Here is a 14,176-nt window from a genome sequence, read left to right as displayed (position 1 = left end):
CCATCCCATCCCATCCCATCCCATCCCATCCCATCCCATCCCATCCCATCCCATCCCATCCCACCCCATCCCATCCCATCCCATCCCATCCCATCCCATCCCATCCCATCCCATCGCATCCCATCCCACCCCGCCCCACCCTTGGGAGCCCCACGGAGCAGCGCGGCTCTTCCAAACGCAGCATTTCTATCCTATCGTTATATAATTTACATATTAATTATTAAACTTATATTGTTCTATTGTATACACTGACTTTATTCAAGCATGAGTTTCTTGTGATCTTTCCCAAACCCCCGACCAGTTTCTCATGATTATTCTTACAAATAATTATATATTATATAATTATAATTAATATATTTATATTTAATATAATTAATTACTGTAAAAAACAGCGGCCTGTTTTCCCTGGGCCGCTTTTTAAATAACCCGTTTTATCATTATTAAACTTTTAAAAGCTTTTTAAGACCCGAGCGATCGGCGTTTTCCACATCCCCGCGGTTTTAACAAACCCCCTCAGGCGCTCGGCCCTCAGGCCGCGCCGCGCGCGCGCCGTCTCCAGGGCGACGCTGCCGTAAAGCGCGGGCGCGCGGGTGTCGCGGCGCGGCGCGGCCCAGCGGGGCCGGGGAGCCGCGGCCATGGAGATGCCGCTGCCGCCCGAGGGTGAGGGGCGATCCGGGGCACCGGGGGGCAACGCGGGGAGCGGGGGGACAGCGGGGGAGAGCGGGGAGTGATGGCGGTGCTTCCCCACAGACCAGGAGCTGCGGAATGTCATCGACAAGCTGGCGCAGTTTGTGGCGCGGAACGGGCCCGAGTTCGAGAAGATGACGATGGAGAAGCAGAAGGAGAACCCCAAATTCTCCTTCCTCTTCGGGGGCGATTTCTACGGCTACTACAAGTACAAGCTGGCGCTGGAGCAGCAGCAGCGTGAGTGGGGGCTCTGTGAGGGAGCGAGGGCCTGCGGCTCGGGCAGGGCCGGCCCGGGGCCCGGGGCTCGCTGCCGCCCGGCCGCGGGTCCGGGGCTCGGCCGCCCCGGCGCTTTTGTCCCTCCCGGCCTCGTCCCGCTCCGCCGGTACCGCTCTCAGCCTCTCGCTGCTCTCAGGGCTCCCGGGAGGTGGCTCAGCACGGCCCCGGCTCCTCACGGCCGCGGTGGTGGCTTTGGGGACGGGCAGCGTGGTGAGACGGAGCTCAGCGGGATTGTTTTTACCCCCACGGCCAGAGGGAGCAGAGTCCTATTTTAATAAATCATCGCCAAGATGATTTATTAAAAAATATGGATATTGATCTAGTACTGATATCCAACTGTGATGGACAAAAACTCTCTAACAGTATAAAGTTAGAAAGTGTGTGTTTATTGTGTGTGGGATCGCTCCCAAATGCACACGGCACCTCTCAGGTGATTACAGAGTTCTTTTATCCATACAAGTATTGAATACCCAAAATACAAATACATATTCATCATTTTGGTACATCCCATTCCTCGCTTCCTATGCGAATCATTTCAAAAGCTATTCAGCATGCGTAGTTTGTTCCTTGAAATGGGTCAGTGGTCCCTTCCCAAAATGAGGAAGTAAATGAAGCCATCCTCCTTCTGATCTTTCTACCTTTTCGATGCAAATATGACAAATGAACTCTGGGTAGAACTCCCATTCCTTGTCTTCAATTGGCTTCAGAACAGAGGAGCCCCACAATTGCCTTATGTTCCTAAAAGCTATTTGTCGGTTTCTATATTCTTCATTATAAACCAGCTAACTAAACATTGTGCTGACAAGCAATCAATTATTAGTTAACTACTAACTCTTAACTTCATCAAGGCCTACTAATTTATTTTAATTAAGTCCAGTAAGGCTTATTTCTAACTAAAATCTTAGCTCCTTTAGAATCTCTAAATTCCTTAAAATTTGCATTTCAAGTGCCTGCAGAGCCAGAGCTGGGCTGGTCCTGCTGTTGTCCCTCTGGAAGGTGCTGGCTCTCCTCTTTGGCACCATCCACCTGTGATTTTGGGTTAAGTGTAGAATCAGAGTGTGCTGAGTTGGAAGAGACCCCTCAGGATCAGTGAGTCCAACTCCTGGCCCTGCACAGGACACCCCAAGAATCCCACCAAATATCTGAGAGCGTTGTCCAAGCAGCTCTGGAGACGCCTCTCACCCCCTCAGTCTCTTTGGAGCCATTTTCACTCGTGGGCTGGTGGTAGCAGGTTTCTCTGGGAGGTTTACTTTCAAAGTTTGCTCTGTCTGATAGTGTTGTGCAAGCAAAGCCAAGATATCGAGGCTTCAGCACAGATCCAGCCCCTGCCACAGCCATCGCTCCCACCGGCTGCGCCCATCCCAGCCCCTCAGGGCACCCCTTCTGTGGAGGAGCTCATCCAGCAGAGTCAGTGGAACCTGCAGCAGCAGGAGCAGCATCTCCTCGCTATGAGACAGGTTGGTTTGAGATCAACACTCACCTGGTGTGCCCTGGCCTGCCAGTGGCTGCAGGAATTAGGAGTGAAGGGGGAGAGGATGGTTTGCTGCTGAGCGGTGCTGGAGGTGAGGAGAAGGGATGTTGCTTTCTTTCTTTTTGTTGTGTGGCAAATGCCATCGTTCCCCTAGAATGGATGTATCTGGTGTCTAGGTTGAGTTATGATTGCATATGGGTTATATTACTATAGGATGAGTGATCTGTGACTAGAACCTCCTATTTGCTCTTAGAAAAATCTTGTTCGTTTTAGAGTGGAATGAATTGTGGCCGCTTTAACCTTGCAGATTGCTGCGAACTGCAAGATGTTCCAGTTTCTAATATTCCCACTTAAATGTGATTAGGGATGGAGGGGAACTGTGTGCTATCAACTAGCTGATTTTTGTAGGAGACATTTAGGTGTTAAAGCTGCTGAAAACCAAACTGAAGAGTTCCTTGTGCCTTGGTTATATTCCTTACCTTTAAGAGCTTCTTGCAATTATTTTTCAGAAGTAGATTTTAGAAGTAGAAGTAAACTGGACTTCTCTGTAAAAATGTGAAGAGTCTTTTCTTTTCAGAGCCATTTCAACTGAAACATTTTCATGAGGTCACAGTGCTTGTAAAGGATGTTGGTCCTTGAGATAGCCCTTAGGTCCAAGAGGATAAGGATACAGCAGCTTCATTCTTTAAAAGAATTTTTGGCTATAATGTAATTCTTTCTCTTTCTTGTTTGGTTCTGTTTTGTTTGTTTGTTTGTTTTTTATCAGGAACAAGTCACATCAGCAGTAGCCCTTGCAATCGAGCAACAAATGCAAAAGGTTTTGGAGGAAACCCAGTTAGATATGAACGAATTTGACAACTTGTTGCAGCCAATAATTGACACTTGCACAAAAGATGCAATCTCAGTAAGTGATCTGAATCTGCACAGGGATTTGGTGGTGCTGTGGGTTCCTCTGAATTTTGAGATTCTCTGTACATTAACAACAGCTTTATATCTATGTTGTGTGGCAGGTAAGATGAAAGCTGTTACCTGAAAACTCCCCTTCCTGCAGTTATTTCAGAACTGTAGGAAGCTCATCTTGTGGGAACGCATCAAACTGACTTAAAATATTTTAAAATTTGCTTTTCTAAGGCTGGCAAGAACTGGATGTTTAGTAATGCCAAGTCTCCTGCACACTGTGAGTTGATGGCCGGGCACCTGCGGAACCGGATAACCGCGGAAGGAGCTCACTTCGAGCTGCGCCTGCACCTCATCTACTTAATCAATGATGTCTTGCATCACTGGTGAGAATTCAGTTCTGGGTTTCAGTTTGCTGTTTTGATTCATTTGATGAAGTTTTTCTCCTAGATACACTGTTGGTTTGACTAGTCACTTGATACTTTTAATGTATTAATTGATTTGATCTAGTGCTTTAGTAATCAAATTTAGGAAAAAACATTTTACTTACTTTTTGTATTTTTCCTCCAAACAAGATATTACAATAAAATCATTAGGGAGAGAACTTTCTATTTTGTGATTCCATGACTTTTAGTATAGCAGAAGTTGAGGTGAAATGAATATTCCAATGCACTTAGAGTGAAAAAGATAACTTTTCCCATTCCTTTCTTGAAGCCAGCGGAAGCAAGCACGAGATCTTCTGGCTGCTTTACAGAAGGTGGTTGTGCCTATTTATTGTACCAGTTTTCTAGCAGTGGAGGAGGATAAGCAACAGAAAATTGCCAGAGTGAGTATCTGGTTCTGGTTTAACTGTGACTTTTGCTTTGTTACACAAATAGGCAGGTGCAAGAAGATCACTGAGATTTTTCTGGTCTGATTGTCTTCATAAAGTCTATTATAGGAGGTGCTGTAGTTCACATTTAAAATAGAATTTCAAAGTACCTAGGCTTTATTTAAGAGTTATCACAATGATGAAGGCATCTGAATCTTTAGTCATTCAAAAATAAATACAAAAATCCTAGGTCTTATGAAAAGCTGAAGACACAAAAATGCTGTGGCTCAATTTTTCTTTGATTGTTCATAATTTCTAAAATCCTTTCACTCTTATTCATGCAGCTTCTTCAGTTATGGGAGAAAAATGGGTACTTTGATGAGTCCATTATTCAGCAGTTACAAAGCCCAGCTCTTGGACTTGGCCAGTACCAGGTTAGCCACAAAAATATCAGTTTTCTTATTTATGCAAATATTCTGAAAATTATTTTCCTTTTCAAAGGATAATGTTAATTTCTGTCCCCCCTCCCCTCCCTTGAAGTTGCTTACAAGGGATTGCAAAAAAATAATGTAAAATATAACCTTGTTATTTCAAACATTCAATAATCCAGCTGCTGATATGGTCCTGGATACAGGATACAGACTGATACAGTCCTGTACATATTTGACAGTGTCTTGTATAGCAGGGAGTGTTTGGTTAAAAGGAAACAAGGAAATATGGCTTTAAATTGGATACATTGAATATAAAAATTGTTGTGGCAGCAGGAACTTTTCCTTTTTATTATTAATAATGAATGCTGTTGATTTGAGCTGCATTGGAAAGACAGTACTAAAGATGGTGGGTTCCAGGCTGCAGAGAATATTTTGGAAATCTCCACAAAGCTTCATAATGAGACTGGGTGGTTCTGCCACCATTATCCTGCATCCTCATGTAGTTTTTTGGGAGAGAGGGTGAAGGGCAATACAGGGAATTGTGAACAAGTGGATAGGGTAGGTATTACAGGTGCAGTGTTCACTTGTTCTCCTTCATTTCTTTTATCAGGCAAATTTGATCACTGAATATGCAACGGTTGTCCAGCCTGTGCAAGTGGCTTTCCAACAGCAGATTCAGAACCTGAAAACTCAACATGAGGAGTTTGTGAACAGTTTAACACAGCAGCAGCAGCAGCAGCAGATCCAAATACCCCCACTAGAGAACGAGGTGAAATCAACACCCCCACCTCAAGCTCCCACAGCAGCCCCGGCCTCAGCTCCACCATCTGTGCCAGTCACACAAGCAGGTACTGAGCTGATCTTTTTTTTTCCCCTCCTTTTTTAATAATGGGGCACAATGCACTGCTGGTTTGGTTCAGGCAAAAGCTTGAATCTGTTCAGAGCCTTGCAGCAGGTGCAGGCTGATGCTTGAGTATAAAAATAACCAAAGAGATGAGTGTTAAATGGATCAGAAATCCTGTCTCCCAGTAATTAGATTTCTGTAGAAGGAACTAATCTGGAGCCTGGTGTGCTGATGTTTTATTAACTGCAAGTGAATTTGATGCTGACAATAGTCTCCAAATTGTTCCAGATGATGGTAAATCTCAGCTGCCTCTGGCTGGTTCTACAGAGTATGACACAACTGGGTCTGGAGTGCAGGATCCTGCCTCAGGTGGACCACGTGGGCCTGGATCTCATGACCAGATTCCCCCAAATAAACCACCCTGGTTTGACCAACCTCACCCTGTTGCACCCTGGGGTCAACAACAGGTACGAAACAGTCCTGAAAAAACAGATGTGGAAGTTCAGAATGACTGTCTTGGTTGTGGAGGTTGGGAATGATCACCTTGGTTGTGGAAGTGCAGTGAAAAGCTAGAAAGTTAGAAGCTGTGAAAGTTAGAAATCCAGATTTCAATGCCAGTATCACTCTGAGTGCAGTTAAAGGTTTTTGCCTTTAATCATTAATCATGTTAATCATATTTCAGTTTGTGAACCATCACGCTATTCCTATGAACAAGAGCTGTTTGGTTCAGTAACAGTTTGGTCTTTTCCTTTTTTTTTTTTTTTCTGAAGTTGCAGTCATTCAGACTCACATTTGAAATGCTCTTTCACTTGTGCATGTTGCCTATGGGCTGTATTTCCTTAAGAAGGTATGTTATTGTGTTCTTCAAATGACCAAGCTTCTGTCCTTCACCTCCAGGGACCACCTCACTGTCCTCCCTGGAATAACAACCACGAAGGAATGTGGAACGAACAGAGGGATCAAGGCTGGAACAATCAGCGAGAGACCCCTTGGAACAACCAGCCTGATCCTTCTTGGAACAACCAGTTTGAAGCACCGTGGAACAACCAGCACGAGCAGCCTCCATGGGGTGGGGGTCAGAGGGAACCTCCATTTCGAATGCAGCGGCCACCTCACTTCAGAGGCCCATTTCCTCCACATCAGCAACATCCCCAATTCAACCAGCCCCCGCATCCGCATAATTTCAACCGCTTTCCACCTCGCTTCATGCAGGATGATTTTCCACCTCGCCATCCCTTTGAAAGGCCTCCTTATCCTCATCGTTTTGATTACCCCCAGGGGGATTTTCCTCAAGGTAAAGTGTGTACCAGGCCAGGTTTTCTTACCTGATTGCCATTACAAAATTATTTAGTGATTTGGGGTGATAGTTTATCCTTGGTGGACTCTTGTGATTTTCCTAAGAAATGTTTCGTTTGGGAGTTTGGGAAGCTACTGCTAAGAGCTCAGTAGGAAACACATGCATATTTGGATGCTTCCTTGCTTTTTGAGTCTTCCCTAATGCATAAGAAATTGTAGTCCAAATTCACGTCAGCATCTCTACAGGCACCTCTTTTGCGACTACTTCACTTTAAAAGTAGTAAGTTCAAAGGTGAGAAGCAGCATTTTCTTGTAAATTTAATCACTTGCACATCAGCCCATAGGTGAGGGCTGATGAGAGCTGTGACCTGAGTAGATGGAGGAAGTCAAGAGGAAGGCTGAAAGGACTTGTTCCTGTGCATACACTCATTTGTTCTTTCTTTTTATTTTGGCTGCCAAGCTCTCTAGTTCTCTGCCTTTAATGTTGTGTAGTGTGTGGTGCAATGATCCCTACCTGCAGTTTTTCCTCCTCGTTGGGTCTGTTCTCTTGTTGGCACATGGGGATGTGTGGGGCTGTAACCTGGTGCTGCTTGCCTGGCCAGAGGTAGTTTCCATTTCACCTGCAGGAGTTACTGTTACTCTGGAATGATCCTTGTCAGTGTGAAGGCCAAAGATCACCCTGGTTCTGTGTGACAAGTCCTATAGAAAATAGATTATGTTTCTGTTAGGAGTCGCTACATTAATCCTAAAAGTTTCTAAATTTTCCAAGTCCAAAAATGGTTGAAAACCAGTGGATTTGAGTTTATATATTTAGGATTGAGTTTAATTTCTATAGTAGAGATTGTCTTTTTTCTCCCCTTGGGTTTTATTGCTTGGGTGTTTCTCTTAAGAATTGTGGTAGTGAGTAGAGAGAAAGGGAGAATTCCCTCTTGTCCCAGGGAGTTTAGGTTTACGCTCAGAATGAGATGCTCAGTTTTGGATTCTAGTGGTGATTTAAAATACCACAGTTGTTTTATGCAAAGTTGTTGGAGGAAGGGATCTATTAAACTAGATGGTTAAAACTAGGAAAGCAGCGAATCAATGACAATACAGACTCCACTCGAATTCTGATGACAATGAGTCAAAGAGTACCAGCTTGAAATTGGCTGTAATGGCTTTTTCTGGAAAAACTGTTAATTTTGCTGCAAATGATGTTGATTTTCAGTCTTGCATTTTTCTCCATAGAGTGCAGTGAGTTCAGCAGGGTCTCCTGGCGTTCATGGCGTTTGTCCATCAGTGGTTGGATGAGTGTCACTCACTTCCCTGTATTAACAGAATTATTATCTCTACCTCTTAGTCAAATTTATTTTTCTCCACAAGTAATTTCTTGTCACCCACCGATGCGAGTTTATTGCTGTCTTATGTATTTCTTCATATATGTTGATTTAGCAGAGAGACAGAGCTAATTACAGGTCTAAGCTGAGCCATGATTGTGCACTTAGCTTCAGAAATAAATCCCACCATTAGCTGCCCTGATGCATCTGAAACATTTTGTTCTTGACAGTGTCTTTGTTGTGGTCTTTTTGACCACAGTATGTCCCAAAGGAAGCAGTGGCTTGAGGCTGAACTATCCTGTTGTCTAGAGAGTGGTTGCTGTGGCCAGGGAGGTAAATGCACTGCAGGGTTTTTATGAGTGTGGACCTGTGGCCAACCTCTGCTCCTTCAGTTCTGATGCTTTGCTGGATCTGCTGAGATTGGGGTTTAGGATAAATGCAGGAATTGAAGTACATCTGATTGCCTTCCTTCCTTGACAGCTAAATAAAACATTTTAACCCTCCCACTGTGCAGAAATTGGACCTCCTCATCATCATCCTGGTCACAGATTGCCTCATCCTGGTATCAGCGAGCATCCACCCTGGGGAGGGCCACAGCACCCTGATTTTGGGCCTCCCCCACATGGATTTAACGGGCAGCCCCCTCACATGCGGCGCCAAGGGCCCCCTCACATGAACCACGATGATCCCAGCCTGGTGCCAAATGTTCCCTACTTCGATCTTCCTGCTGGCCTGATGGCTCCACTTGTCAAAGTAAGTGCTTGCTATGGGACTCCTTCAATCCAAAACACTGGTGGGATTGACAGATCCCAAATCTGTTGTTGTTATTAGGGACAGTTCAACATCGATGTGTATGATTTCAAATCCTTCCATCCCACAATCGGTTGTGTAGGGTATAAGAGTAGAAGTGGTTTGAGGGACTAGGTGTTGAAAATGGTGAGAATTTTTGTGTGTTTTGTGCTAGAGGAAGCTGGTTGAACTCACAGTGTGAAAGAGTAATTCAGACTTGAAAGTCTGACTCCTGTTTGTAGGAAATGGAAATCCCCACTGATTTCCAGATGGCCAGAGAGACCTCACAGGTCTGATGGGGCCACTGTACTAGTTCTTCATAATCAGAATTCTCTTGAAGACATTTTACAATATCAATATTATATAGACAAAGAAGGATAGAGAACAGGAAAAATACCTGTATCAACATCTTCAGGGATATTTAGATTTGTGTCTTCTGTATTTGAGATGAACAAATAAGCCTCTTTCATCTCTTTGTGTTATTCTCATACACCAGTTTGTGCCAGGCTTCCATCAGACACATTAGCACAAAGGTAGATGAGATCTGCTTTTTATCTACCTGGTGATCCACTTGATACTGCAACCTGTGCAGTGCAGACTTTTCTCAGAGAACTCACAAAAATGATAGCAAGAGCAAGCATCGGGTCATCTGCAGAATCATTATTTCCAGATCATTTTTTATCCACTATTGAAAGTTGAGGTCTCTACACAGGCTAAATCTGTATTTAACTCTTCAGGTAGCCACCCCATGACACATGACATGAATGTAATTTGTTTTGTTTCTGGCAGCTTGAAGATCATGAGTATAAACCTTTAGATCCTAAAGATATACGTCTTCCACCTCCAATGCCCCCCAGTGAGAGACTCCTGGCTGCAGTTGAGGCATTTTATAGTCCACCATCTCATGACAGGCCTAGAAACAGGTAAGAGTAGGTGTAGCCAATAAAATGGTAAAGAAAATGCCCTAAGAATGTGCCTCAAACCACAAAGTACCTCACTCTCTTTCACCTGTGTCTTTGTTCTCCTAATGCTCTTCTTGTATTGCAACTGCACTTGCTGTTTGATCTGATACTGAGATTTGCAAGACAGTTTTGCCCAGACCCTTTGTTCTGTACAAAACCTGGTGAAAATTCTTAAGGTCAGCACTGAAGTGGAATTCACACGTGTGGGTTCTGTGTGGTTGATTTGTTGCAGTGAAGGATGGGAGCAGAACGGACTGTACGAATTCTTCAGAGCTAAAATGAGAGCGAGGCGGAGGAAAGGTCAAGAGAAGAGAAATAGGTGAGAGTTCTTGTGTGCCACCTTCTGCTGTGTGCTGTTCAAAGTGCTTGGGCTAAATGCAGAGGGAAAGTCTGTTCAGCAACATGCTGGTGGAATAAACGAGTTTCAGTGTGCTGGGATTTCTGTCTAATCTGCAGAAAATGGACACGGCACAGCTTCCCCAGAGTAGCTGTGGGTGCCCCATCCCTGGAAGTGCCCCAGGCCAGGTTAAATGGGGCTTGGAGCAGCCTGGTCTTGAGGAAGGTGTCCCTGCTCAATGGCAAGGGTTGGAACTGGATGAGCTTTAAGGTCCCTTCCAACTCAAACCGCTTTGTGATTCTGTGAAGCAGTTTTTCACGCTCAGGCTTTCACTTTCGCTGCAGAAGTAGTGCTTGTGTGTAATTTGAATTTGATCAGGAGTAGAGTTGTGTTTCTGGTGCCTCTCCGTGGAATCTCACTGGAGTTTCTCTGCTCATTTGTGCAGTGGGCCCTCTCGGTCTCGCAGTCGGTCTAAAAGCCGAGGTCGTTCATCTTCCCGGTCTCACTCACGATCTTCAAAATCATCTGGCTCCTACTCGAGATCCCGCTCCCGCTCTTGCTCTCGATCCCGATCCTATTCTCGCTCGCAGTCCAGGTAAGGCACGGGCTGAACCTTGGGAACTGGGGAGTGGAGAACCCCAGCCCTGGAGGCCGAGGCAGGGATCCGCGGGGTTGCTCTGGTAACTCTGTGCTCTCCCTTCCAGAAGCCGGAGCAGGTCCCGCTCCTCTCACAGCCGATCCCGGTCCCGGTCCCGGTCCCGGTCCAAGTCGTACTCCCCAGGAAGGCGGCGCCGCTCCCGCTCCCGCAGCCCCACTCCTCCGTAAGCTCCGCTTTGACCTGGGCTGTTTGAACAGAGAGCCTGCAGGGGCACTGCCTCGGTACCAGGGGATAATTAGCGTTTCGACAAAGAGCGGATTTAGAAACAATTTATCTGTTGTATGGACCTGTAGAGACAATATTACTCTATTGTAGTGGCTTTTTATTTCAACAAAACTGCGGGCAACTGTGAAGTCTGTGTATGCCTTCATTGAGAGCAGGAGTAATTCTCTGTGTGCTCCACTGGGAAGAGCGGAGTGTTTGATTTCCCTGAGAAATCAAACTGAGAAGCAGGTGATGTGTTTCTCAATAACTGCATAAACTGATGGCTTTAATAAAGAATAGCTTAGTAGAGTGTAGGGAATTGTGTTGGCTGTTAATACTTAACAAGATAGAACTGACTGTGTTTTGTGTCAGAATAATGTCACTGGTTCTTAATTTGTTATTTTCTTAGTTCTTCTGCTGGTTTGGGCTCCAGTTCTGGGCCTCCTATACCAGAATCGAGACTTGGAGAAGAAAATAAAGGCCATCAAATGCTAGTGAAAATGGGTAAGATGCTGTTCTAGAATCTTACACAAGCCAGGAAACAAAATTGGACAGTAAAGTTTTAGATATAATTAATGCATGTTCAAATGGAATTATTCCTTGGCATTCCAAGGTCAGCATAATATTCAGAGATGTAAGTATATGGAGCAATGATAGTTGCCTTTCTGAGAAAAATAGAGAAGACAGGGATGTGAGCTTGGCTTCAGATAGAACTGACCCTACCCGAAAGTATTTCATCTCCCTGCAGTGCAGGTCAGCACAGTTGACCAGACAGATTGGACTTTCACTGCCTTTTTTCTTATCCTCCTAACAGCTTTTATGGATAATGCTGCTGTCAGCTCCTAGAATCTCTGTATATTAATACTTGTGAAATAAATGGGACAGTTCATGTGCTGTTTCAGGTTGTCTGTTCCCATCCTGCTTTATCAAACTGATGCTGTCTCTGGTTGTTTCCAAAATGTCCGTGTTTGTCTTCACAATTCTAGTAATAAAAAAAACAGTGAAAGGATTGCAATGTTGTGTCCTTGCTGCAGGATGGAGTGGATCTGGTGGATTAGGAGCTAAGGAACAAGGAATTCAAGATCCAATTAAAGGAGGTGATATCCGAGACAAATGGGATCAGTACAAAGGAGTGGGAGTTGCATTGGACGACCCTTATGAAAACTACAGAAGAAATAAAAGTTACTCATTTATCGCACGCATGAAGGCCAGGGATGAATGTAAGTGAATGTTTCTCAGCAATTTAAAAACCTCTATGGACTTGAAAGTGATTTTTGCAAACCCAAATCAAAATAGCAGTAGCTCTTAATTTTTTCTAAGGTAACTGATACAGTAAAACAACAGGTAAGTGGATGTGTAGTCTGATTAACCCAGCAGGTTTTCCTTTTTAGGCACTGTGTTGTGTTCTAGTTTCTGAAATGTTAATTAATTAGTGTGTTCTGTGCAAGTCACTTCCTGGCTGCAGTACTGAGCACCTGCATCTTTGGATTTGCCCCACAAAAAGTTGGAACAGTCTCTAAGTTAGTGGAGGGGGAGCTGTGCCACACAAGGGACAGCTGCCACAGCAGACAGGTCCTTGTGGTTGGAACCAAGGCCATACTTACTGTTTACCCCTGCCCTATTCAGAGTTTCCTACCATTAGTATCATGTTTATTACCAGAATTGGTAATAAATTCCCTGTGGTGCAGGAAGGGTTCAGAAAAACACAATTACTCAGATGATGGATTTTTGCAGAGTCTGTGATACACTGGACATTGGCACTTGCCAGCAGCTAGAAGGAAAAAGCTGGCATGCTCAATGAAATGTCACTTCTGCCTCTATCTGTGCAAATGGGTTCAAATAAAACCCATAAGGAAAAATTCCTTATTAACAGAGCCCTCATTCCACCAAACACTTCAGACAGCTTAGGTAACTGTGGAATGTGTAAGAATCTTCTCCCTATTGTTTCAGTGAAGTGTGAAATACAAGACCCTTCACCACCTGAGTAAGACTCTGAAGAAAAATATCTTGCATCTTCTGCAAAACATTAAACTTTTAGAAATCCAGATTAAAGAAGTCTGGAGGAAGTGACAAATGAACTACTTTTAAAATTATGGTGAAAAATGGAAAGCTATGACATGTACTTCAACACTTGTCAATTAGGGCTTAAAAAAGGCCTAAAAAAGGCTTAAAAAAGTCCAGTTGTTACTATGACATGTCTAGCAAGTTTAAAAATTTCCATCTATCTTGCAAAACTTTCTAATTAGTTCCCCATTTTACAGTAGAACTAAACCCCAGTCTAGCTGTTCCTGGTGCAGGACTGTGCTTCATTCATTCCTCTGGAATACAGACATTATCTGATGTGGTTGTATATTTTCTAGTTCCATAATGTATGTTTATTTCTCTCAAAAGGTTAACTCTATTTGAAGTGGAAGTGTGCTGCCTTGGGATCAAGTCAGACTGATGCTGAGCAGTGTATCCTAATGTCTAAATGGGGAATGAAGCATCTAGTTCCAGTGCAGGTGACCTCTGAGCACTGTGCAAGCTTTTAGAACCTTCCACCCACCTGCAGGCCCTGCCCAGCAGCTGCTGCAGCCACCACGAGAGGCAGGACACGAGGGGCAGTTCTCTGGTAGCTTTCCCAGCACTCTGAGGGATAGGCAATGCTTTGTAATGGAACACAGTCTTTGAGCTTTTTATATTTTTGTATATACCCTTTAATAAAAGCTAATTAGTTCAATAGAAGAGAATCCATTTTCTCTGCTCTACACCTTTCTATCAACGAGATGTTCTTGGAAACTTGATGTAATCTAAATGAAAACAGAAAGAAACCTTTTGTAACTGTTTCCAGAGACCACCAGCTAGAGCTGTTAGGCCCTTACACTGCACTTCCACTCCCCAGGTCTGCGTGGCGGCTCCCTTTTCCAGTTGTTTGTTTGTAGAGCAAAAACCCTCTTAAAACCATTCAGTTAATATGGTGGAATATCAGTTTGTTCTAGATCTACTGTAGTTGTGGAACTGTACCTGTCTGTGAATCAGCATACAACACCTGTATGTTACCAACTTGTGAATGTTGCTGTTTTGCCCTCCAATAAACAATTTTTTTAAAATAAAGATTCAGCTGAGATTTCCTGTACCTTGTTTGGAATTTCTCTTGATAAACACACCCAAACGTGTGTTTGGGTTTGTTGTAATCTGACAAGGCTGATTATATAGAAAAG

The 14,176-nt window shown here is 44.1% G+C and overlaps 1 protein-coding gene across 2 annotated transcripts; it reads left to right on the top strand.

The window, feature by feature from the left end:
- The first annotated feature begins 530 nt into the window (after window positions 1–530).
- CHERP (calcium homeostasis endoplasmic reticulum protein) lies at window positions 531–14,091 on the top strand. 2 transcript variants are annotated; one of them, XM_002197371.7, is made up of 18 exons: window positions 531–660; window positions 751–924; window positions 2,239–2,420; window positions 3,201–3,338; window positions 3,566–3,717; window positions 4,046–4,157; window positions 4,487–4,576; window positions 5,184–5,421; window positions 5,706–5,884; window positions 6,315–6,711; window positions 8,541–8,779; window positions 9,605–9,738; window positions 10,010–10,096; window positions 10,560–10,709; window positions 10,819–10,935; window positions 11,386–11,480; window positions 12,011–12,196; window positions 13,368–14,091. In XM_002197371.7, exons 1-18 carry the CDS (start codon window positions 636–638, stop codon window positions 13,370–13,372), a joined length of 2,700 nt encoding a protein of 899 aa, XP_002197407.4. In that variant the 5' UTR covers window positions 531–635; the 3' UTR covers window positions 13,373–14,091. The 2 variants fall into 2 exon arrangements, with proteins under 2 accessions (XP_002197407.4, XP_012426713.3); XM_012571259.5 differs by lacking the exon at window positions 13,368–14,091 and having other exon boundaries at window positions 12,011–12,204.
- Window positions 14,092–14,176: the final 85 nt, after the last annotated feature.

Source organism: Taeniopygia guttata, chromosome 28 (genome assembly GCF_048771995.1).
Source record: "Taeniopygia guttata chromosome 28, bTaeGut7.mat, whole genome shotgun sequence".
In the NCBI taxonomy this organism is placed as follows: Eukaryota; Metazoa; Chordata; class Aves; order Passeriformes; family Estrildidae; genus Taeniopygia; species Taeniopygia guttata.
Note: the sequence above shows the minus strand (reverse complement) of the source record. Positions and strands in the feature narration are given on the sequence as shown.

Coding starts and splice junctions, on each gene's coding strand:
- CHERP (XM_012571259.5), top strand. CDS start 636: ATGGAGATGCCGCTGCCGCCCGAGG. Junction 3,718..4,045: donor AATGATGTCTTGCATCACTG/GTGAGAATTCAG, acceptor CCTTTCTTGAAG/CCAGCGGAAGCAAGCACGAG. Junction 10,710..10,818: donor TATTCTCGCTCGCAGTCCAG/GTAAGGCACGGG, acceptor TCTCCCTTCCAG/AAGCCGGAGCAGGTCCCGCT.